This window comes from Anomaloglossus baeobatrachus, chromosome 5 (assembly GCF_048569485.1).
Source record: "Anomaloglossus baeobatrachus isolate aAnoBae1 chromosome 5, aAnoBae1.hap1, whole genome shotgun sequence".
In the NCBI taxonomy this organism is placed as follows: domain Eukaryota; kingdom Metazoa; phylum Chordata; class Amphibia; order Anura; family Aromobatidae; genus Anomaloglossus; species Anomaloglossus baeobatrachus.
This window is the reverse complement of record NC_134357.1, coordinates 237,070,991-237,095,282: the sequence shown is the minus strand read 5'-3', so window position 1 is coordinate 237,095,282 and position 24,292 is coordinate 237,070,991. Positions and strand designations below refer to the sequence as shown.

Sequence of the window (24,292 nt, the reverse complement as noted above, 5' to 3'; positions counted from 1 at the left end):
TATGGGAAGGCAAGGTACAGATCATGATCCAAAACATACCACATCATCTGTAAAGCACGGTGGAGGCAGTGTGATTGCCGGGCATGCATGGCATGATGTGACACAGGATAGAAGCAACCGGATGAATTCTGGGTTTTTCAGAGACATACTGTGTGCTCAAATCCACCCAGATGCAGCCAAACTGATTGGTCGGCGTTTCATAATACAGATGGACAATGACCCAAAACATAAAGCCAAAGCTACCCAGGAGTTTATTAACGCAAAGCATTAGAATATACTTGAACGACCAAATCAGTCACCTGATTTCAACCCAATAGAGCCACATTTCACTGGTTAAAGACTAAACTTCAGACAGAAAAGCCCACAAACAAACAGCAACTGAAAACCGTTGCGGTAAAGGCCGGGAGAGCATTAACAAGGAAAAAACAGCGTCTGGTGATGTCCAAGAGTTTAAGATTTCAGGCAGCAATGGCCAATAAAGGGTTTCCAACCAAGTGTTAGAAATTAACATTTTATTTCAAAATATTTAATTTGTCCAATTACTTTTGAGCCCCTGAAATGAAGGGATTGAGTTTATAGAATGCTTTAGTACCTCACATTTTTGAGAAATAATTTTGTTCAACAAACTAAATTAAAGCTGAAAGTCTGAACTTCATCTGCGTCTGAATTGTTTTGTTCAAAATCCATTGTGGTAAAGTACAGAACAAAAATGTTGTCTCTGTCCAAATATATATGGACCTAACTGAAAGTGATATTCTCTCTCAAGCAAACGCATTCCAAGTCTCTCTCTGTCTACTTATAACAACTTAACCTAGTCAGATTAATCCTCCTAGTTTTATGTAGCAAAGTGGTTAACCAGTTACCTGAATTTTTCCATTGACATGATAACTTGCAGATCAGGGGTACTGTGCTATTAAAGTTGGAACTTAACAATGATAATTAAAAATGCTGAAGACAACCATCTGTCGCTCCAGCTTGACTGTTCCTTTAGTATTAAATTAAAGTGTAGGTGTACAAATATTATGTGGCCAACATACATGCACCATGCGTCAGAACACTGCGATGGATGAATACATGAACTCAACTAGAAAAGTAAAAATGTCGTTAACGTTTTTGGGGGTTTTTTTTTGGTTTTTTTTTAAGGTTTTATAGTTTGTTTCTACACTAAGCTAAAAGTCAACCCTAATTACGCAACAGTAGAAGACTGGTACCAAACATGCAGGTATTTTAACCCCTTCACCCTCCGGCGATTTTTTTGTTTTTGTTTTTTTCTCCCCTGCTTCCAAGAGCTATAACTTTTTTATTTTTTCATCAATATAGCCATATGAGGGCTTGATTTTTGTGGGATGAGAGATGTGGGATGTCCAATGCTGGTGCCTCCTCCTTAAGAGGCGCCTGTGCTGTCGGAGGCGTTGGTGTTGTTACCAGGGCACTGGATGCCTGATATGCACCCCCCGAACTATCTGCGGATAACGTCACGTTAACGTTGTTGCCATGGCCATGACTGCTCCTGGGCACACGAGTGGTCTTCACTTAGGAACTGTCAGCGAGCTGCGGGACAGATTGCGATCTTCTGCCCTGACAGCGTTTGCTGTTACCATGGCAACATCTGCAGCTGGGCTTAGGCATTTAAACTATTGAGCTGCCAATGCGCTGCAGGGCGCACAGGAGCATTCCACCCTATCAGCACCTGTGGGATCTTTCATTGCGTCTGGGCTCAACCCTAGAAGGCTGTACGCAGGAGCGGGGATACTCTATCAGCGTCCGGCACTCCCAGAGGCAGAAGGAATACTTTTGCCCTGGCAGAGTCTGCTGTAGTCATGACAACACATATTTCTAAGCTAAATCCTGGGAGGTCAAGTGTATTAGCAGGACAGAGTATTTCCGGCAGGTTTAAACGCTGCACTGCCCACACATGTGGCACATTGGTAATCACCAAGATATATAAAGGAGAATCCCCCTCAGAACAACCCCCTGTAACGAAGAAAATCCATGAAACACGCGTCAGGGGACGCAGTCTTGGTACTGGTGAGAGGAATTGTGATCCTTTGATATATGGGATAGACCAAGAGGATATTCAGGTTTCATGAATTGTGAACTCAATGTGAATATCTTCATGGTGTCACTTAAATTGCTATTCATGTCTCTTACAATGCATTGAACTCACGTTTACTCCCTTAATGACCGCGGGCTGTAACAACATGTCTTAAGCCATATAGCTGTAATCACCAGCGGCTGCTGCGGGCAGCCGGTGGGAATTCCTGCACATGTCAGCTAATTTGAATAGCTGACATGTGTGCCTCATAGGCACGGGTGGATCCGCGATCCACTCGTACCTGTTAACCCCTTAAATCGCACTGTCAAAATGTGATTTAAATTCCCGCTGCGGTAAACCTTTACTCACCAGACTCCATCGGTGACGTCGTGATGTGATTGCTGTGAGCCGATGGTTGCCATGGTAGCACAGGGTTACGTGATGACTCCTGTAGCTCACATGACTCACTTCCTGTTTCACCTGACCAAGTGCTCTGTGTAACAAGAGGTAAGCATTTCAGCTGATCACAGAATGAATGAGCGATCAGACTCCTGTTCCTTCTAGTCCCCTAGGAGACCTAGTAAAATAAAAAAAGGTAAAAAAAAGTTTAAAAAAAAAAACCTAAAGGTTCAAATCACCCCCCAGTCGCCCCATTGGGAAAAAATATACACACATTTGGTATTGCTGCGTTCAAAAATGCCCGATCTATCAAAATATAAAATCAATTAACCTTAAACATTTCAAATGCCAAAATTGAGTTTTATGGTCGCCGCAAATTTTGTGTAAAATGCAATAACAGGCATCAAAACGTAGCATCTGCACACAAATGGTGCCATTAAAAATGTCAGCTTGAGACAAAAAAATAAGCTGTCACTGAGCCATAGAGCCTAAAAAATAAGAATGCTATGGGTCGCGAAAAAAGGTGCAAAAAGTGCATCATTTTTTTTTAACAATCTTCTGAATTTTTTTAACCCCTTAGAAAAAGGAAAAGCTATACATGTTTGGTGTCTACGAACTCGTACTGAGCGACATATCAGTTTTACCATATAGTGAACGCGGTGAATAAAATATCCCAAAAATAATCACTTTTTTTTGCACTTTTTCCACACTTGGAAATATTTTGCCATTTTCTAGTACACTATATGGTAAAACTTATGGTTTCTTTTAAAAGTACAACTTATTCCACAAAAAATATCCCCTTTATATGGCAAGATTGACGGAAAAATAAAAAAGTTATGACTGTCTGATGAACGGGAGCAAAAAAAACCCCATACAAAAACGGAAAATCGGCCGGAGGTGAAGGGGATAATAAATCTGCTAGTTTTGCCTTTTGTTATTTTTTTTTTTTGCAGAATAACTGGTGGCTGTTTAGTGATTTTTATTCTGTGCTTTTTAAAAAAAAGTAACCTCATGCCAACTTAGTCTTATTTAAGAATTATTTAGCTCTATCTTATAGATGATATATTCTGACAGTTGATGATCAGTGGTTGAATGTCGTGTATTTTTGACAAAAAAATATATGGTATCATTCTAAAGTACTTACAGACAATAATTGAGTACTGATGCCATTTAGTGTTCATTTAAACGACTAGCACTTGTCACTTTAATTTGCATAGGCATCTTAATAGCAGCAGTGTTTTTATACTAATGTGTTAAGTTATATATGAATAATGTAAATTCTATAGTGTTCACCATGGGATAATTATTATTCTGATTAACCCTTCTTGTCCCTACCAATTTTTCAGAAAATGTAGTCCTTTGTATTTACCAAGGAATTGCTCTTTTATTACTTAATGCCTTTATTTGCGTTGCTTAATACCAGGATAGGGCCATATAATACCAGGATGGGGGATCTATAACACCAGGATGGGGGTCTTGTTATACCAAGTAGAGGGCCAGGTACTATCAGAATGGGGGCCAGGTACTATCAGGATGGGGGCCATGTAATTCCAGGGTGGGGGCCACATAATACCAGAATAGGGCCATTTACCAGGATGGGGGACAAAGATGCAAGCATGGGATGGGAAAGCTTTGCTATACATCTTTCTCTCAGCACACAGCTTTCCCAACTCTGCTATACATCTTTCTCTCAGCAACCAGTTTTCCCATGCTCTGATACCATGGTCAAGCTGGGTACTGAGGAAAGATGTATAGCAGAGTATAGGAAAGCTGGGTGCTGAGGGAAAGATGTAAAGCAAAGCATGGGAAAGCTGGGTGTTGAGGGAAAGATGTATAGCAAATCAGTAAAAGCTGGTTGTTGAGGGAAACATGAATAGCAGAACATATGAAAGCTGGCTGCTGAGGGAAAGATGTATAACAGAGCATGGGAAACCTGGGTGCTGAGGGAAGGATGTATAGCAGTGCATGGGGAAGCAGTCTGCTGAGGGAAAGATGTATAGCAGAGCATGGGAAGGCTGGGTGCTGAGGGAAAGATTTATAGCAGAGCATGTGAAAGCTGGCTGCTGAACAAAAGATGTATAGCAAAGTATAGTAAAGCTGGGTACTGAGGGAAAGATGTATAGCAGAGCACGGGAAAGCTTAGTGCTGAGGGAAAAATGTATAGCAGAGCATGAGAAAGCATGGGATGGGAAAGCTGGTTGCTGTGGGAAAGAGGCTCCTTCCTTCATCACACAGCTTTCTCATGCTCTGCTATACATCTTTAACTCAGCAACCAGCTTTCCCATGCTCTGATATCATGGACAAGCTGGGTGCTAAGGGAAAGATGTATAGCAGAGCATGGGAAAGCTGGGTGTTGAGGGAAAGGCATATAGCAGATCAGGAAAAGCTGTCTGAGGGAAAGATGGATACCAGAGCATGGGAAAGCTGCCTGCTGAGGAAAAGATGGATAACAGAGTATGGGAAAACTGGGTGCTGAGGGAAAGCTGTATATCATAGTATGGGAAAGCTGGGTGTTGAGGGAAAGACGTATAGCAGAGCATGGGAAAGCCGGCTGCAAAGATAAAGATGTATAGCAGAGCATGCGAAGGCTGAGTGCTGAGGGAAAGCTGCATAGCAGAGCATGGGAAAGCTGGGTGTTGAGGGAAAGATGTATAGCAGAGCATGGGGAAGCCAGGTGCTGAGGGAAGGATGTATAGGAAAGTATGGGAAAGTTGTATGCTGAGGTAAAGATGTATAGCAGAGCATGGGAAATCTGGGAGCTGAGGGAAAGATGTGTGATAGAGGATGCATAAGCTGGCTGTTGAGGGAAAGATGTTAAGCAAAGTATGGGAAAGTTGTATGCTGAGGTAAAGATGTATAGGAGAGCATGGGAAGGCTGGGTGCTAAGGGAAAGATGTATATCAGAGCATGGGGAAACCAGCTGCTGAGGGAAAGATGTTAAGCAAAGTATGGGAAAGCTGGGTGCTGAGGGACAGATGTATAGCAGAGCATGGGTAAGCAGGCAGCTGAGGGAAAGATGCATAGCAGAGCATGGAAAGCCAGGTGCTGAGGACAATATAGATACCAGAACATAGAAAACTTAGGGGCCCAGGTTCAAATTTTGCATCCGGGCCCATCAAACTCTAGTTACACCACTGCTCTTGATATAGCCATAATTCGTCACAAAAGGAGGAGGATTCTGCAGGTGGTAACCACAGACCATTTCTCTGTTCTCATCCGTTTTGGCTGTTGTTTTGGTCACTTTTGCATGTTGTCATTGCTCTCACCCCTATAAGTAGGGCGGCATAGTGGCTCAGTGGTTAGCACTGCAGTCTTGCAGCGCTGGGGTCCTGGGTTTAAATCCCACCAAAGACAACATTTGCAAGGAGTTTGTACGAGTGTTCTCCCCATATTTGCATGGGTTTCCTCTGGGTAGAAAAAAGAGAAAACAGCCAGCACCAAAATCCACAGGAATAAAAAATCAGTTTATTTCTTTATATTCAAAAAAATTTTAAACGGATTTTTTATTCCTGTGGATTTTGGTGCTGGCAGTTTTTTCTTTTTTCCATTTGTCTGGATGTGGTCTCCGCTTCTAAGCCGTGCATCAGTGGAGCTTTGAACCAACTAAGGGGTAGGCTGAATATTTTTTTTTTTTTGCTTTCCTCCGGGTACTCCGGTTTCCTCCCACCCTCCCAAAACATACTTGATAGGGACCTTAGATTGTGAGCCCCAATGGGGATAGTGTTGCCAATGTATGTAAAGCGCTATGGAATTAATAGTGCTATATTAATAAATAAATAATATTATATAAGTAGAACAAAATCCTTATTATTATAGTACACATCTTATCTTATAACTGTATGATGTCATAGTGATTGGGTGGTACTGATGGGCGGGGAATTTTCACATTTCTATACACATCTGTGGCGCCCCTGAGGCTTCAGTCGCCACAGGGTACTGCATCTCACTTAAGGTGCAGTACTTATCCCGGGTAATGAAGAGGTTAAACGCTGGTGTTTAGCACTTATACAACATTCACACAAACACCCAGTTAGTGAGCCAGTCAGTTACACAACTCAGGAAGTCAGCCAGCCTGGAAAATTCCCGGTTACCAGGGCAACGGCCTGGAAGGTGGGGCAGCACTGGGGAAGTTACAGAACACACAGGAAAATCACTTCGGAATAGTCTGGGACACAGAACAACACGGTCGCTGGAGACAGTGCTTAAGAGCTTCTCCAGCTAGGACCGGCCCGACTGGAAGAGGCAGGAGACGACCGGGTGAGCTGGAGGGACAGAGGAGAAACATGGTTGCTGATGAGAGAGCTTCATTGCTCCCTCGGAACCGGCGCAGAGCAGGGTGCAAAGCCCTAGGGTGGAACATACTCCATGTTGGACTACAAGAATCTGCAGGGGGAATTGTACGTCCCTCTGGCCACCACCAATTGCCGGAGCACAGTGGCACATAGGGCCCAGGGTCAGGATTATGGTCAGGCCCCACAGCGGACCCGCCTCACCTTCATACAGGACGGTAGCTGAGTTATAAGAACCGGGGGCCCCAAGTAGCTTAAAACCACGGGGATCCAACCCCAAGCGCAAGGAGGAAGGTCTCAGTTCACAGCACTGGCGTTGACCCTGGACTTACCCGGGATCGACTGGGGCCCATCACAATGGAGACCAGTATCCTGAGTGCAGCACTAGAACTGTGAGTAAATAGAACTTGACCCGCACCTGCTGCCTCAGTCTATCATTACCGGTGCAGTTGCCCTGCGCTTCAGCGCCAGATGCCGACTATCATCCCCATCAGCTCCAACTGTGAGGAGCAGGACCATCTTGGCTGCGACACCGTCAGCCCCAGAGGATACCACCCGCAGTGGCGGCTGACCCCTGGCCGCGTACCACAGGTGGCGTCACGACACAAACATCCTTCTTCATCATCCCCTTTTATTGTACGCCTCGGGGCCAAGAAGCCAGGCAGGGCCACCCGTGACATCCCCAGACCCGACATCACCGACCCAGCGACGAATAAAATTAACCCCTTGCCTTGTGGGTGCTACACATCCCTACTGCTCTTATGGGTGCATAATTCAGAGGAATCTTGTTCCTTGTTTTGAGATCGTATATAAACTGGGCACATGAAGTAATAAACCAGAAGCCTTCAGTACACCACAAAGCTGTGTGTGCTGTAATGATTATGTACCGCCCCCGTGCCAGCAGCAGCCGCTACGAACCTTCTGGGGGTGGCTTGAGGGTCTCCGGACCCAGGGGTCTCGCGGACACGCCGAATAAAAGGGGGAACGTAGATGTACGGGCTAGGCCGTATTACGTTTGTGACGCCACCCACGGTGTGTGGTTAGGTGGGACACAACCGATGCGGTTGTGGGGCACCTGGGGGAGATGTAGTGGCAGCTGGATGTTAACCCCTCCATGGGTACGGATGGTTGCCCCGGGACCTAATGTCTTTGTGCAGGGTATAGCGATGCGGGGGAATGTTTGGTTACTCACTGTAAATGAATCACACGAGTCTTTTGGTAAACCAAGGTGCTGGTGGCCGGCCGCCGCGGCCGGTTGCATTCCAGTCCCCCACCCGGCTGATGGTCACTGTCCTTTTCCTCTGCACTTGTTTTGTGTATGGTGGACTGCCTGGTCTGGAACTCAGAAGTCCGCTCCTGGCTGAATGTGGCCTAAGGAGCCGTGCCCGCAGACGCTGGTCCGTGGGATCTATGGGCCCTGGCGGTGGCCTCCTATCCCTATCGGTGGGCTGTTGTCTTCTCTTAGGCACTTTGGGTGGGAAAGGACCTATAATCCTGGCCTCAATCGGTTAATTAGCTAGGCCCCTGGTTTCGGTCCCGGTGGGCGGGACCAGGCGGTTGGACATGCCCACCCAGGGGTCTAGACAGTCCGGGGCGGGAAAACAAGCAGTTCAGTTCAGTGAGAAGGAGTTTCTAGTTCGAGTGGAGAGGAGTGTGGACTTGGGCTAGGTGTAGCTCCAGCAGAGGAAAAGTTCAAGTTGAACGGTGCCAGGGTCGGCGCCCTGGTACCTTGCCTAGATGGCAGACGGTGGACTCTGTCAGCAGGAGATGGGAAGACGGCTCGGCAGATCCGAGGAGGACCGGAGCAGGCTTGGAGCCCGCCAGTACTGACACCAGAGACCCGACCGGAAACCGTGCACAGATGGGGTACTCGGACCCTGAAGCCAGGACCGGAACCAACGACACAACAGCAGCGGTGTTGACCCACTTCACCACACACCGTAGGTGGCGTCACAAACCGAATACGGTCAAGGCCAAACAACTATGTCCCCCTTTTCATTCGGCGTGTCCGCGTAGGGGCACACCCCAAAACTTGGTGTCACGAACAGGATTCAAACCCATCCACCTACCTGGTGGAAGTGCGCCTTGAATTGGACAGTCAACGGTGATCCGTTGAGAAATTTTCAGAAGTCGACATTTTTGCCGCCATTTTTGGGGGCGAAAAACTACAGCCCAGCGTCTTCTCCCCCGAGAAAGGCCGCAAAGCTGAAGCCCCGCCCCCCTGGGAACACGGCTGGAAGTAAACAACATCCTGAGGCCGAATACGAAACTAACCTACCACACAACGGAGTGCTTGCAAAAGACCAAGGGGGGCGGCCGAAGAATCTGCAGCATGTGACCCGAGCAGATAAAGGGCAGAGACGCCGGGACTCTGCTACCCTTTTGTTCCTGGACACCGACAGCGAAACATGGCCGACCAGTCTGGCAAACCAGCAGTGGAGGAACCCGTGCCCGGAACAGACGACTGGGTGGAAGCCCAGACCGAACGCATGTGCCGCAGGATCCAGGCTCAGGCTAGCTTCTTGCTGAAGCGATGGACGGCCGAGATGACTGAGCTGGCTGCAGCCGTTCGGGCCTGTGAAGTGGAGGCGACCTCTGAGGAGCGGGTAAGCGACCCACGCCCCTATGTCCCACCGGGCTGAGGGGCCCGGTCTGCCCCCGTCCGTCACGCCGCCTCTCTCGCTGCCCGTGCCTGCGGGCGACCCCCCGGTTGGTCCGCTGCCACAAGCCACGGCAGCGGTACCCTTTCCATCTGCCCGTGAGGACCCGCCAGCGGAATCCTCAAGCCGCGAGCATGTCACCGCCCCGGCACCCGTACCAGCTCCACGCCAAACTAAAGCCCGGAAGACATCCTCTCCGGTCCCGAGCCAGACCGCAACCCCGATGACGGCCTTGGCAGTCCGCCCGGCCGCAGCAGAGGCGGCGCCCAACAGGAAGTCGTCAGTGGCTGAGACGCCAACCGCTTCCCAGTTCCCAATCCCGGCTGAGGGGCAGCAGGGATGCACCTGCAGGGTAGCAGAGCGGGCCACGACACAGCGGAACCCTCCATAGCCTGTGGTGCCGGTCATAGCCGTCACGGAGGGTGTCCGGCTGGGCTCGGCCCCCGCGCAGGTGGAACCAGAGTACGAGGCCGGAGCACTGTATTGGGAGTAGCAGCAGCGTCAGCTGAGGAAGGAGATCGCCGCCCGGGAGAAGAGGAAAGTGGCGGTGCTGACACGGACCTATTGAGAAGGACCACCTCTGGAATGCCACCTTCCGGGTTCGGGGCCCAACCTATCAAGGGCAGGTCTGGAACTTTAATGCCCAGAAAGGATGGGGCTTTATATATGAACCGGGCCTGGAGGCTGAGATCTTTGTATCCCGGAGGGATGTGGCCCCTCATCTGCCCGTTGGCCACCCAGACCGAGACCTGGAGCCCAGAGACTTGGTTACATACACCCGGCATTGCGGAGAGAGGGGGTGGTTCGCCCTTGATGTCAAAAGATGGGTGAGCAATGGAGAAAAATTCCATCTCCACCACTCTCCAGCACAGAGGATGAAAGTTAGGTAGTGAAACCCTGGCTACTCCAAGAGTGAGTTCCCCGGTGGGACTGTTGACCGTTCAAGTTCCCGTTGAAAATGTTTTTAAAAAAAATGGACCATGGCAGGCCAACCCAAAAACTATTGTGCCTTGTAAATAGTCCCTGACCAACCTTCTCACTCTGCTGCAGTCTCTGGAGAGGCTGATTGGGCCTCGGCCAACTCTACCGCAGGCCCTTCCTCCAGTCACCACCAAAACCGGTGACTACCCTCAGGGTCAGGGGTCCCCTAGACGTGGGGCCCTTGAAAAAGACTGCCGGGTAAGGAACTTTTTACCCTGCCCGTAAGGGCAACACCCGGACCTGTCCTGGTCTTGGGCAAGGGGTGCGCACCATTGCTTAGCGGTGGCACCAGGGGGCAGGTTGTTTTAGGTGGGGGTGAGGTGAGAAGGACCCGGTCTGTCCTGTCCCAGTTTTGCATGTGTAACATTTAAGAAAAGTGCCTCCCGTAAGGGAAGAAAAATAAAATGTACCACTGTTATTATACTAGTAAAATGTTCCTTTTTTCTTTTCTGTTCCTGTTAAATAAATGTTGGTGGTCGGACAGCCCGCAGACGGTCTGTATTAAACCAAGTGGGAATGTGATGCCCTGGCAAAACCAGGTAGTCACACCATAGGCCCCCGCACAACTCCATCCCTCACCTAAGTTACATACAGCCGTCCTGAAACCCTAGTCACCCCCGTCAGGGCAAGACAGGAACACCAGTGTGCGGGACCAGGTGGTTAGGGAACGCCCACCTAGGGGTCTAGCCACCCCGGGGTGGGAAAACAAACAGATTAAGTTGTAGTTCAAGTTGAGAGGAGTGTGGGCTGGATCTAGGTGTAGCTCCAGCAGAGGAGAAGTTCAAGTTGAATACCTTGGCTAGGTGGCAGACGGTGGACTCCGTCAGCAGGAGACGGGAAGACGGCTCGGCAGTTCCGAGGAGGACCGGAGCAGGGTTGGAGCCCACCGGTACCGACACTGGAGACCTGACCGGAAACCGTGCACAGAGGGGGTTCTCGGATCCTGAAGCCAGGACCGGAACCAACGGCCTAGCTAATCAACTGATTGAGGGCAGGATTACAAGTCCTGTCCCAACCAAAGTCCCAAAAGCAGACAACCACCCACAGATAGGGATAGGGCAGCCGCCAGGGCCCAAAGATCCCACAGGTCAGCGTCAGCGGGCACAGCTCCTCAGGCACACAGAAAGCCGGGAGCAGACTCCCGTGTTCCACACTGGGAAGTCCAAACACACAACCACAACCAGTGCAAAGGAAGAGACGGCGACCATCAGCCCGGGTGGGGGACTAGAGTACAACCGGCTGCGGTGGCCAGCCACAAGCACCTTGGTTTACCAAAAGACTCGTGTGATTCATTTACTTATGAGTAACCAAACATCCCCTGGTACGTCCGGGCGCGCAGGCCCCTGCCATCGCCATATCCTGCACAGAGACACTGGGCCCCGGGGCAACCATCCCTACACAGGGAGGGGTTAACATCCGGCTGCCATTACATCTCCCCGTGTATCCCACAACAGCAGCAGTGGTGATCCACTTCACCACACACCGTGGGTGGCGTCACGTACCGAATACTGTCAAGGCCGAACAACTACGTCCCCCTTTTCATTTGGCGTGTCCGCGTGACCCCCGGGTCCGGAGGATCCCTCGAGCCACGCAGCGGGTCCGGATCCAAGCAGCGCCGGTTGCTGGCACAGGGGCGGCACAAGTACCGAGCACCACTCACTTATCACTAGTAGCTAACATTCCTACCATACTCTGCTCAAAAAATAAAGGGAACACTTAAATAACATAATTTTACACCAAGTCAATCACATTTCTGTGAAATCAATGTCTAGTTAGGCTGCTTTCACACTACGTCTTTTTAACATGCGTCATGAACGTTTTTTTAACGCAAAAACGGATCCAGTGCAAATTTTCATTTCAATGCATTTGCAATGGACTCACGTCAACATGCGTTCACATGCATTCATCTGCGTTTGCGTGCGTTATAGTGTGGATCCAGCGATTTGCAGTTTTTTTACTTTTTTCAAAAACGCTACTTGTAACCTGAACGTCACGGATGAGAGCCTGGAGATGCCATGGAGAATGTTCTGCTGCCTGCAACATCCTCCAGCATGACCAGGTTAGGCAGTGGATCAGTAATCGTGTGGGGAAGCATTTCTTTGGAGGGCTGCACAGCCCTCCATGTGCTTGCCAGAGGTAGCCTGACTGCCAATAGGTACTGGAATGAGATCCTCAGACCTGTTGTGAGACCATAGGCAGGTGCAGTGGTCCCTGGGTTCCTTCTGATGGAGGACAATGCTACGCCTCATGTGGCTCAGGTGTCTAAGCAGGTCCTGCATGATGAAGGCATTGATGCTATGGACTGGCCTGCCCTTCCCCAGACCTGAATCCACAAATGGGACATCATGTCTCGTTCCATCTACCATCTCCACGTTTTACCAGAGATTGTCGAGGAGTTGTCTGATGCTTTAATCCGGGTCTGGAAGGAGATACCTCAGGAGAACATCTGTCGCCTCATCAGGAGCATGCCCAGGCGTTGTAGGGAGGTCATACAGGCACGTGGAGGCCACGCACAAAATCTGAGCTCATTTCCTTGTATTGAGACATCTCCACTGAAGTTGGAGCAGGCTGTAATTTGATTTTCCACTTTGATTTTGAGTATCATTCCAAATCCAGACCTCATGGGATAATAATTGTGATTTACATTGATCATTTTTTGGTTTTATCGTTCTCAACGCCTTCCACTATGTAACGAATAATGATTTGCAGCCAGAGCATTTCATTCATTGAGATCTACGATGTGGTATTTTAGCGCTGCCTTTATTTATTTCAGCAATTTATGTATAAAATACTAAAATAATAATGGAAGATTCAGATCACAATTAAACCCTGACTTTCTGCGCAGCAGGTAACATTTAGAAGAACATTCCACAAGAAGGCCATTGTCAAGAGAGACTGCAACACAGCTGGAGCCTGACTCCTCCCACACAGGGGACAGGTCATGTGCTCATGACATCATCCAAGGTCCTTAAGCGTCTGCAACTGAACAGCTTGGACCCTGACTCCGCCCACACTGATCACATGATCAGAACATGATGAAAGGTCCTGTAGCCCAAGGAGAACTGACTCCTGAGAAATGACTGGTCAGGATGAGTATTTGTTACAGCCTTGTCATTGTTGTGAGTAATAAGGCAGTGTCTATATTACACATAGTGCGTGTGTTGTATACTACGAGTATATATCATTTACATACATCATTTACAGGGTGTGTTGTATACTATGTATACAGTGTATTGTATAGTATCACTTACAAGGTGATGTATACTATCTTTCATATTGTGTATTGTATATTATCATTTACAAGGTGATGTATGCTATATCACTTACAGTGGATACTATATGTCATTTACAGTGTGTGTATTGTATATTATATTATTTACAGTGTGTGTATTGTATATTATATGTCATTTACAGTGTGTGTGTGTGTATTGTATATTATATCATTTACAGTGTGTGTGTATTGTATATTATATTATTTACAGTGTGTGTATTGTATATTATATAATTTACAGTGTGTGTGTATTGTATATTATATCATTTACAGTGTGTGTGTATTGTATATTATATTATTTACAGTGTGTGTATTGTATATTATATGTAATTTACAGTGTTTGTGTGTATTGTATATTATATCATTTACAGTGTGTGTGTATTGTATATTATATCATTTACAGTGTGTGTGTATTGTATATTATATCATTTACAGTGTGTGTGTATTGTATATTATATCATTTTCAGTGTGTGTGTATTGTATATTATATCATTTACAGTGTGTGTGTGTATCTTGTCAGATGTATGCATGCCTTGAGCAGCCGTTCGAGGGTGAATATGTCTGCACTCGATGCAAGCATGTTGCATATTTGGAAGCCAAGGTAACTGATCTAAATAAGCAGCTTGCAACACTAAGGGGCATTGCAAACCTGGAGAGGAGTTTAGAGCTCACTGAGCTTTCTCTGGCTGGGGCCAGTGATATGGAGGAGGGTGGAAGTGGGGAAGATCAGGACCCAGAGGTAGGTAGCTGGGTAACAGTTAGAAGAAGAGGTAGGGGGAAAAGTGTCAGGGAGCCTAGTCCTGACCTGGCACAACCTAGTAAATATGCCTGTTTGGCTGATATTAGGAATGAAGGGCCTGGACTAGGGTCACTACAGCAGGACGTTGCTCCTAGCAACCAGGAAAACAACTGCTGTAGGAAGGAGGGAAATAGGAGTGCAGCAAAGCCCAGACAGATGTTGGTGGTAGGGGACTCTATAATTAGGCGGACAGACAGGGTCATCTGTCGCCGAGACCGTGAATGCCGAACAGTGTGTTGTCTGCCGGGTGCTCGGGTTCGGCATATTGTGGATCGGATAGACAGATTGCTGGGTGGGGCTGGGGAAAACCCAGCGGTCATGGTGCACATTGGTACTAATGACAAAGTTAGAGGCAGGTGGAAGGTCCTTAAAAATGATTACAGGGAACTAGGAGAGAAGCTGAAGTCCAGGACCTCCAAGGTGGTGTTTTCAGAAATACTACCGGTGCCACGAGCGTCACTAGAAAGACAGCGGGAGCTTAGGGAGATAAATATGTGGCTTAGAAATTGGTGCAGGAAGGAAGGGTTCGGGTTCATGGAGAACTGGGCCGACTTCTCAGTCGGCTACAGGCTCTACGGTAGGGACGGGCTGCACCTCAATGGGGAAGGTGCAGCTGTGCTGGGGGAGAAAATGGTCAGACGGATGGAGGAGCTTTTAAACTAGGATCGGGGGGGGAGGGAGGGTAGTGGAGCAAATAAGGGGATAGATAGAGCAGATAGAGACAGGGAGACGGTAGGGGTCAATGAAGGATTAGGGGGGGATGGGACATACAAGGAACGTAGGGAGGCTAGGAGTAATAAAGGTGTTAATAGGATTAAATGTCTACTGGCAAATGCAAGAAGTCTTGCAAACAAAATGAATGAATTGGAGACTCTTATGTCAACCATGGATTATGATGTGGTGGGCATTACGGAAACCTGGCTGGATGAAAGCCATGACTGGGTGACAAACATACAGGGTTATAGTACATTTAGGAAGGACAGGAAAGGCCAAAAAGGTGGTGGGGTGTGTATATTTATCAAATCTAACCTAAAACCTGTGTTGTATGATGACATTGAGGGGAACAGCAACAATGTAGAGTCAGTATGGGTAAATGTACATGGGGAGGGGAATAATGGAAAAATGCTAATTGGAGTTTGCTATAAGTCTCCTAACATACCTGAACAAATAGAGGGTGAAATGCTGGAACTAATTGAAAAGGCAGCTAATAATAATAATCGGGTTCTTATTATGGGGGATTTCAACTATCCAGACATACAGTGGGACATAGAATCTTCTGGTTCTGCTAAAAGCTGTAAGTTCTTATCTACCATTCAGGACCATTTCCTCTCTCAGATGGTAGATGAACCGACCAGGGGAGATAATTTGCTAGATCTGGTCCTGTCAAATAGACCGGATACAATTTCAAATCTACAGGTCCGAGAGCACTTGGGCCCCAGCGACCATAATATGGTAAGCTTCGACATAATATTCAATAGAACATTTCAAAGGGGGAATGCTAAAACCTGGAATTTTAGGAAAGCTGATTTCAACAAATTAAGGGAAGAGCTTAAATGTGTAGATTGGGACAGAGTCATGGTAACTGGGGATACCGAACATAAATGGGGTAAGTTTAAGGATATACTGCTAGAGTCCTGTAAAAAACTTATACCCTCTGGTAATAAAATGTCCAGGAATAAAAAGAAACCACTATGGATAAATAAGACTGTACAAAGTATAATAAAACAAAAACAAAGGGCGTTTAACATCTTAAAGGCTGAGAATACAGAAATAGCATTGCAGGAGTATAAAGATATCAATAGGCAATGCAAAAAAGAAATCAAACAAGCAAAACTAGCTACTGAAACAAAAATCGCCAATGACATTAAAATAAATCCCAAAATCTTTTATAAATACATTAATGCCAAAAGGAAAACAAAGGATAGTATCGGACCCTTAAAATATAATAACAAGTTAGTTATAGAGGACAAACAAAAAACTGAGATATTAAATAGGCATTTCTCATCTGTATTCACCAAGGAACTGACTGTACCAGGGATCATTCAACAAGTGAAAAATCAAAGTCCACCACCCGATATAATTAATTTAACACAAGATGAAGTACGCCTACGTCTGAGTAAATTAAACATTGACAAATCCCCAGGGCCAGATGGCATTCATCCACGAATATTGAGGGAATTGAGCTCCGTAATCGACAGACCGCTGTATCTCATCTTTTTAGACTCACTTGTAACAGGGTTGGTGCCTCAGGATTGGAGGATTGCTGATGTGGTACCGATATTTAAGAAAGGTAAGAGGGTAGATCCAGGCAACTACCGTCCAGTAAGCCTGACATCAGTAGTATGCAAAGTTTTTGAGGGCATTTTAAGGGATGACATGCAAAAATATATTGCAGAAAATAATATGATAACTGACAAACAGCATGGATTCATGAAAGATAAGTCGTGTCTAACCAACCTGTTGGGGTTCTATGAGGGGGTAAGTGCAAACCTGGATATTGGTAATGCAGCTGATGTGATTTATTTGGACTTTGCAAAGGCATTTGATACTGTACCACATAATAGCCTTATACTAAAGCTCCAGAAGCAAGGACTAGGGGACACAATATGCAACTGGGTAAGGAATTGGCTAAAAGATAGGAAACAAAGAGTAGTCATAAATGCTACATTCTCTAAATGGGCTATAGTCAGCAGTGGGGTGCCGCAGGGATCTGTGCTAGGACCAATTCTTTTTACTCTCTATATTAATGACCTTGTGGATGGGATTGATAGTACAGTGTCAGTCTTTGCCGATGACACCAAACTATGTAGGATATTAAAAACTGACCTGGATAGTACAATATTACAAAAAGATCTGGATAAGATGTCAGAATGGGCAGATACTTGGCAAATGAGATTTAATGTTGATAAATGTAAAGTAATGCACCTAGGACGGAGTAATCCTATAACTGCGTATACATTAAATGGAAGTAAACTCGGGACTACAGAACAGGAGAAGGACTTGGGTATTCTCATTACAAATAAGCTGAGCAGCAGCACTCAATGTCAGGCAGCAGCTGCTAAAGCAAACAAGATTCTAGGGTGTATAAAAAGAGAGATTAGATCCCGTGATCCCAACGTATTGTTACCCATCTATAAATCACTTGTAAGGCCACATCTGGAATACGGGATCCAGTTTTGGGCTCCACATTTTAAAAAGGACATTCAGAAGTTAGAGTCAGTTCAAAGGCAGGCAACTAGACTATTACAAGGAATGGAAGGCCTCCCATATGATGGCAGATTGAAAAAGTTAGATATGTTTAGCTTAGAAAAAAGACGTCTCAGAGGAGATCTCATTTATATGTATAAATACATGTGTGGTCAATATAAAGGACTGGCACATGACTTATTTCTTCCGAAAACAATACTAAGGACCAGGGGGCACTCACTGCGAGTGGAAGAAAAGCGATTCCGACACCTAAATAGGAAAGGGTTCTTTACAGTTAGAGTGGTCAGACTGTGGAATGCCCTACCACAAGAGGTAGTAATGGCAGATACTATAACAGCTTTTAAAAAAGGGCTGGATGATTTCCTCAGTACACAAAACATTGTTGGTTATAAATGACTTAGTGACTAAATGTAGAACTGGTGGAGGAAGGTTGAACTAGATGGACCTAGGTCTTTTTTCAACCTAAGTAACTATGTAACTACTATGTAACTATGTATTGTATATTATATGTAATTTACAGTGTGTGTGTTGTATATTATATCATTTACAGTGTGTGTGTGTATTGTATATTATATCATTTACAGTGTGTGTGTGTGTATTGTATATTATATTATTTACAGTGTGTGTGTATTGTATATTATATCATTTACAGTGTGTGTGTATTGTATATTATATCATTTACAGTGTGTGTATTGTATATTATATCATTTACAGTGTGTATTGTATACTATATGTAATTTACAGTGTGTGTGTGTGTGTGTGTATTGTATATTATATCATTTACAGTGTGTGTGTATTGTATATTATATCATTTACAGTGTGTGTATTGTATATTATATGTAATTTACAGTGTGTGTGTATTGTATACTATATGTAATTTACAGTGTGTGTGTGTGTTGTATATTATATCATTTACAGTGTGTGTGTATTGTATATTATATTATTTACAGTGTGTGTGTATTGTATATTATATCATTTACAGTGTGTATTGTATATTATATCATTTACAGTGTGTATTGTATACTATATGTAATTTACAGTGTGTATTGTATACTATATGTAATTTACAGTGTGTGTGTATTGTATATTATATAATTTACAGTGTGTGTGTGTATTGTATATTATATAATTTACAGTGTGTGTGTGTTGTATATTATATAATTTACAGTGTGTGTGTGTATTGTATATTATATAATTTACAGTGTGTGTGTTGTATATTATATAATTTACAGTGTGTGTGTATTGTATATTATATAATTTACAGTGTGTGTGTTGTATATTATATAATTTACAGTGTGTGTGTGTATTGTATATTATATAATTTACAGTGTGTGTATTGTATATTATATAATTTACAGTGTAAGTGTATTGTATACTATATGTAATTTACAGTGTGTGTGTGTGTGTGTGTGTGTGTGTGTGTGTATTGTATATTTATTTACAGTGTTTGTATTGTATACTATATGTAATTTACAGTGTGTGTGTATTGTATACTATATGTCATTTACAGTATGGGGTGTATTGTATATTATATAATTTACAGTGTGTGTATTGTATACTGTCATTTACAGTGTGTGTGTATTGTATATTATATAATTTACAGTGTGTGTATTGTATACTATGTCATTTACAGTGTGTGTGTATTGTATATTATATCATTTACAGTGTGTGTGTGTGTGTATTGTATATTATATAATTTACAGTGTGTGTGTATTATATAATTTACAGTGTGTGTGTATTGTATATTATATAATTTACAGTGTGTGTATTGTATATTATATAATTTACAGTGTGTGTATTGTATATTATATAATTTACAGTGTGTGTATTGTATATTATATAATTTACAGTGTGTGTATTGTATACTATGTCATTTACAGTGTGTGTATTGTATATTATATAATTTACAGTGTGTGTATTGTATATTATATAATTTACAGTGTGTGTGTATTGTATACTATGTCATTTACAGTGTGTGTGTGTGTGTATTGTATATTATATAATTTACAGTGTGTGTATTGTATATTATATAATTTACAGTGTGTGTATTGTATATTATATAATTTACAGTGTGTGTGTGTATTGTATATTATATAATTTACAGTGTGTGTGTGTATTGTATATTATATAATTTACAGTGTGTGTGTGTATTGTATATTATATAATTTACAGTGTGTGTGTTGTATATTATATAATTTACAGTGTGTGTGTGTATTGTATATTATATAATTTACAGTGTGTGTGTGTTGTATATTATATAATTTACAGTGTGTGTGTGTGTGTGTGTGTGTGTGTGTTGTATATTATATAATTTACAGTGTGTGTATTGTATATATAATTTACAGTGTGTGTGTTGTATATTATATAATTTACAGTGTGTGTGTATTGTATATTATATAATTTACAGTGTGTGTGTTGTATATTATATAATTTACAGTGTGTGTATTGTATATTATATAATTTACAGTGTGTGTGTTGTATATTATATAATTTACAGTGTGTGTGTGTATTGTATATTATATAATTTACAGTGTGTGTGTGTATTGTATATTATATAATTTACAGTGTGTGTGTTGTATATTATATAATTTACAGTGTGTGTATTGTATATTATATAATTTACAGTGTGTGTGTGTATTGTATATTATATAATTTACAGTGTGTGTGTTGTATATTATATAATTTACAGTGTGTGTATTGTATATTATATAATTTACAGTGTGTGTGTATTGTATATTATATAATTTACAGTGTGTGTGTTGTATATTATATAATTTACAGTGTGTGTGTGTATTGTATATTATATAATTTACAGTGTGTGTGTATTGTATATTATATAATTTACAGTGTGTGTGTTGTATATTATATAATTTACAGTGTGTGTGTGTATTGTATACTATATATCATTTACAGTGTGTATTGTATACTATATGTAATTTACAGTGTGTGTGTGTGTGTGTGTGTATTGTATATTATATCATTTACAGTGTGTGTGTATTGTATATTATATCATTTACAGTGTGTGTATTGTATATTATATGTAATTTACAGTGTGTGTGTATTGTATACTATATGTAATTTACAGTGTGTGTGTGTGTTGTATATTATATCATTTACAGTGTGTGTGTATTGTATATTATATTATTTACAGTGTGTGTGTATTGTATATTATATCATTTACAGTGTGTATTGTATATTATATCATTTACAGTGTGTGTGTTGTATATTATATAATTTACAGTGTGTGTGTATTGTATATTATATAATTTACAGTGTGTGTGTTGTATATTATATAATTTACAGTGTGTGTGTGTTGTATATTATATAATTTACAGTGTGTGTGTGTATTGTATATTATATAATTTACAGTGTGTGTGTATTGTATATTATATAATTTACAGTGTGTGTGTTGTATATTATATAATTTACAGTGTGTGTGCGTATTGTATACTATATATCATTTACAGTGTGTATTGTATATTGTATAATTTACAGTGTGTGTGTATTGTATATTATATCATTTACAGTGTGTGTGTATTGTATATTATATCATTTACAGTGTGTGTATTGTATATTATATCATTTACAGTGTGTGTGTATTGTATATTATATCATTTACAGTGTGTGTGTGTATTGTATATTATATGTAATTTACAGTGTGTGTGTATTGTATACTATATGTAATTTACAGTGTGTGTGTGTGTGTTGTATATTATATCATTTACAGTGTGTGTGTATTGTATATTATATTATTTACAGTGTGTGTGTATTGTATATTATATCATTTACAGTGTGTATTGTATATTATATCATTTACAGTGTGTATTGTATACTATATGTAATTTACAGTGTGTATTGTATACTATATGTAATTTATAGTGTGTATTGTATACTATATGTAATTTACAGTGTGTGTGTATTGTATATTATATAATTTACAGTGTGTGTGTGTATTGTATATTATATAATTTACAGTGTGTGTGTGTTGTATATTATATAATTTACAGTGTGTGTGTGTTGTATATTATATAATTTACAGTGTGTGTGTATTGTATATTATATAATTTACAGTGTGTGTGTGTTGTATATTATATAATTTACAGTGTGTGTGTATTGTATATTATATAATTTACAGTGTGTGTGTATTGTATATTATATAATTTACAGTGTGTGTGTTGTATATTATATAATTTACAGTGTGTGTGTGTTGTATATTATATAATTTACAGTGTGTGTGTATTGTATACTATATATCATTTACAGTGTGTATTCTATATTATATCATTTACAGTGTGTGTGTGTGTTGTATATTATATAATTTACAGTGTGTGTGTATTGTATACTATATATCATTTACAGTGTGTATTGTATATTATATCATTTACAGTGTGTGAGTTGTATATTATATCATTTACAATATCGGCTTTGTTTTTTTTTATAATTTACTGTGAGTCTTGTATATGATATCATTATATCATTTACAGTGTGTGTATTACAAGGTTGGATATAATATCTATAAATATAATAAAGTGTGTATTACATAGTGTTATAGAAGCACTCCCTCCCACAATAATTTGTATTCCCTAAACCTGTATATGTGATGCAGTGTACGTGGGATAACATACTCACTGATCACCGTCTTCCCTGGTTTCCAGCTCCGCTGCGGTCCTCTTCTCGATTGAAATCCTGACTCTCTGGATCACACAGGTTTATGTGTGAGCCTTATGTTGCTTTTACAATGTACGTGTATGAAGCGTCAGAAAGACCGAACCATACACACTCGAGATGGCAAACAGATCTGTTGGATGTAGCCATACGTGGCCTATGTAATCAGAGTATAACCGTCCAGCACCCGCCTCACAGTCGTGACACCCTGAGTCTCCTTTATTGGTGTAATGACAGCCAAAGCTTTTCCAGAGAAATCACCCTGAGGCGGTATACCAAGATCTATGGGTTCCTACCTTACCCCCCCATTCAGATCTGCTACTCACATAAATCATCTTCTGGAGACCTGCTCTTCAAAGCTGCTTGCTAGACCTGGTGCTAATGTACAAATTGTCAGACAGCTGCGAGCCACACATCATCAAGCTGTGAGCCACAGGTTGGGGACCCCTGGTCTATGGCTACCAACAACATATAGACCAAGCTGTAATGCGCTGTGTATTCTGAACCTCTCCATCATGGCCAAAAGGAGAGGTGATTTTTGTGCTCAGAAGAAAAGTTTACAGTCACTCTTCGTAACTGCAAGCTGCTGAATCGCGGTGATGTGCCATGTGTACACTGTCATAATTCCCCTGTATCCCCCATGCAAGTGAGTGGTCAAGTGACGGCAGCTTATTTATTTTCTTTACCTATAGAGTGCCATCATATTCATCAGCACTTTACAGATATTGTGTTCATCTTCTCAATGTTCCTGCAGAGGAGAGTCTAATCGGCACATGTCCGCAATTATGCAAACTTACTCCGGTTTCCTCCCACACTGCAAAAACATATTGATAAGGAATTTAGATTGTGAGCCCTAATCGGGACAGGGTTGCTGATGTATGTAAAGCACTATGAAATTAGTGGCGCTATGTAACTGAATAAGTATTATTATTTACCAAGGTAGCTGCTTCAAATACACCAGAGGACCAACGTACGTTTCACCAGATGTCCTTTCATGTATTTGAAGCAGCTTTGTGTATGTAGGCTTGTGTAGATTACCTTTTTTGTAGAAATCCATTGTTAAAATTGCATGCTGATGAGTTGAAAGTACAATGGCTGGGCACTGCACTCTGCTGCATTTCTCCAAATTACTTGCCCGCTGCCTGCCTCCTGTCTCTGTAATATGAGCCACCTGTCAGGCAGAGAAGGTAGGCAGGCATTGGGCAGGGAAGCAGAGCTGTAGCTGTAAGGCACTACCTATAGCTTGAATGCTCAGTGATGTGGGAGCAGTTTTAGTACTGCACTTTTCCAGCAGACTGTCTAGTGGAGGAGTGAGGGGAGATAGTCTATAGAATATATTTGACTTGTTCTTCTTCTTTTTTTATCTTTTGACTCCGAACCTAGAAAATAGTTGTTTTCCTGACTGACCTACTAAGGATGGATGAGGACAGTAAACAGATGACGGAGAGGATATTAAACCTTACTGTGGAGATAATCTACCTGCTGACCGGAGAGGTGAGAGATTCTGGGAATTGTCATGTCTTGTATCTCTTTATAAAGTACGGACATGACCAGAGAGGTGATGAGAATGTATATTGTGAAATCAATGTCTCTCTGTATACAGGATTACATAGTGGTGAAGAAGATAACTGATGAGGATGAAGAATGTAGCGGAGAGCAGATCCCTATCACTGTGTCTCCACCTCACTCAGTGATATATAAGGGAACAAGGTATTGGGAGATCCTAGACCTCACCAACAAGATCACTGAGCTCCTGACTGGAGAGGTGAGCACTGCTGGGAATGTGGAGAGGGAGATTTTTGAATGACTACTCTGTGACAGCATTAAAGACAATTGTGATGTCCGTCCACTTATCACCATGAGGAATATAAATCATACTATATGTTAGGGTTTGCTGTGGCCACTAATAAGGTGCACTGGTGCCTGTCCTGATTAACCAGAGTTCAGCAATGGATCCGGGCTATGGGGACAAGTAGAGTGCATATT

The 24,292-nt window shown here is 42.7% G+C and overlaps 1 protein-coding gene across 4 annotated transcripts in view; it reads left to right on the top strand.

Moving 5' to 3' along the window:
* Positions 1-13,382: 13,382 nt before the first annotated feature.
* The window catches only part of LOC142311090 (uncharacterized), a 337,525-nt gene continuing 326,615 nt past the window's right edge, over positions 13,383-24,292 (top strand). For 3 of the 4 annotated variants that reach the window (XM_075349172.1, XM_075349171.1, XM_075349177.1), the window contains exons 1-2: positions 13,399-13,483; positions 23,690-23,800. In XM_075349172.1, the coding sequence (XP_075205287.1) occupies positions 13,454-13,483; positions 23,690-23,800 (141 nt within the window). In that variant the 5' untranslated portion in view covers positions 13,399-13,453. Of the gene's footprint in view, positions 13,484-23,689; positions 23,801-24,292 lie in introns of all 4 variants that reach the window. The other variant, XM_075349176.1, reaches the window with a different exon arrangement.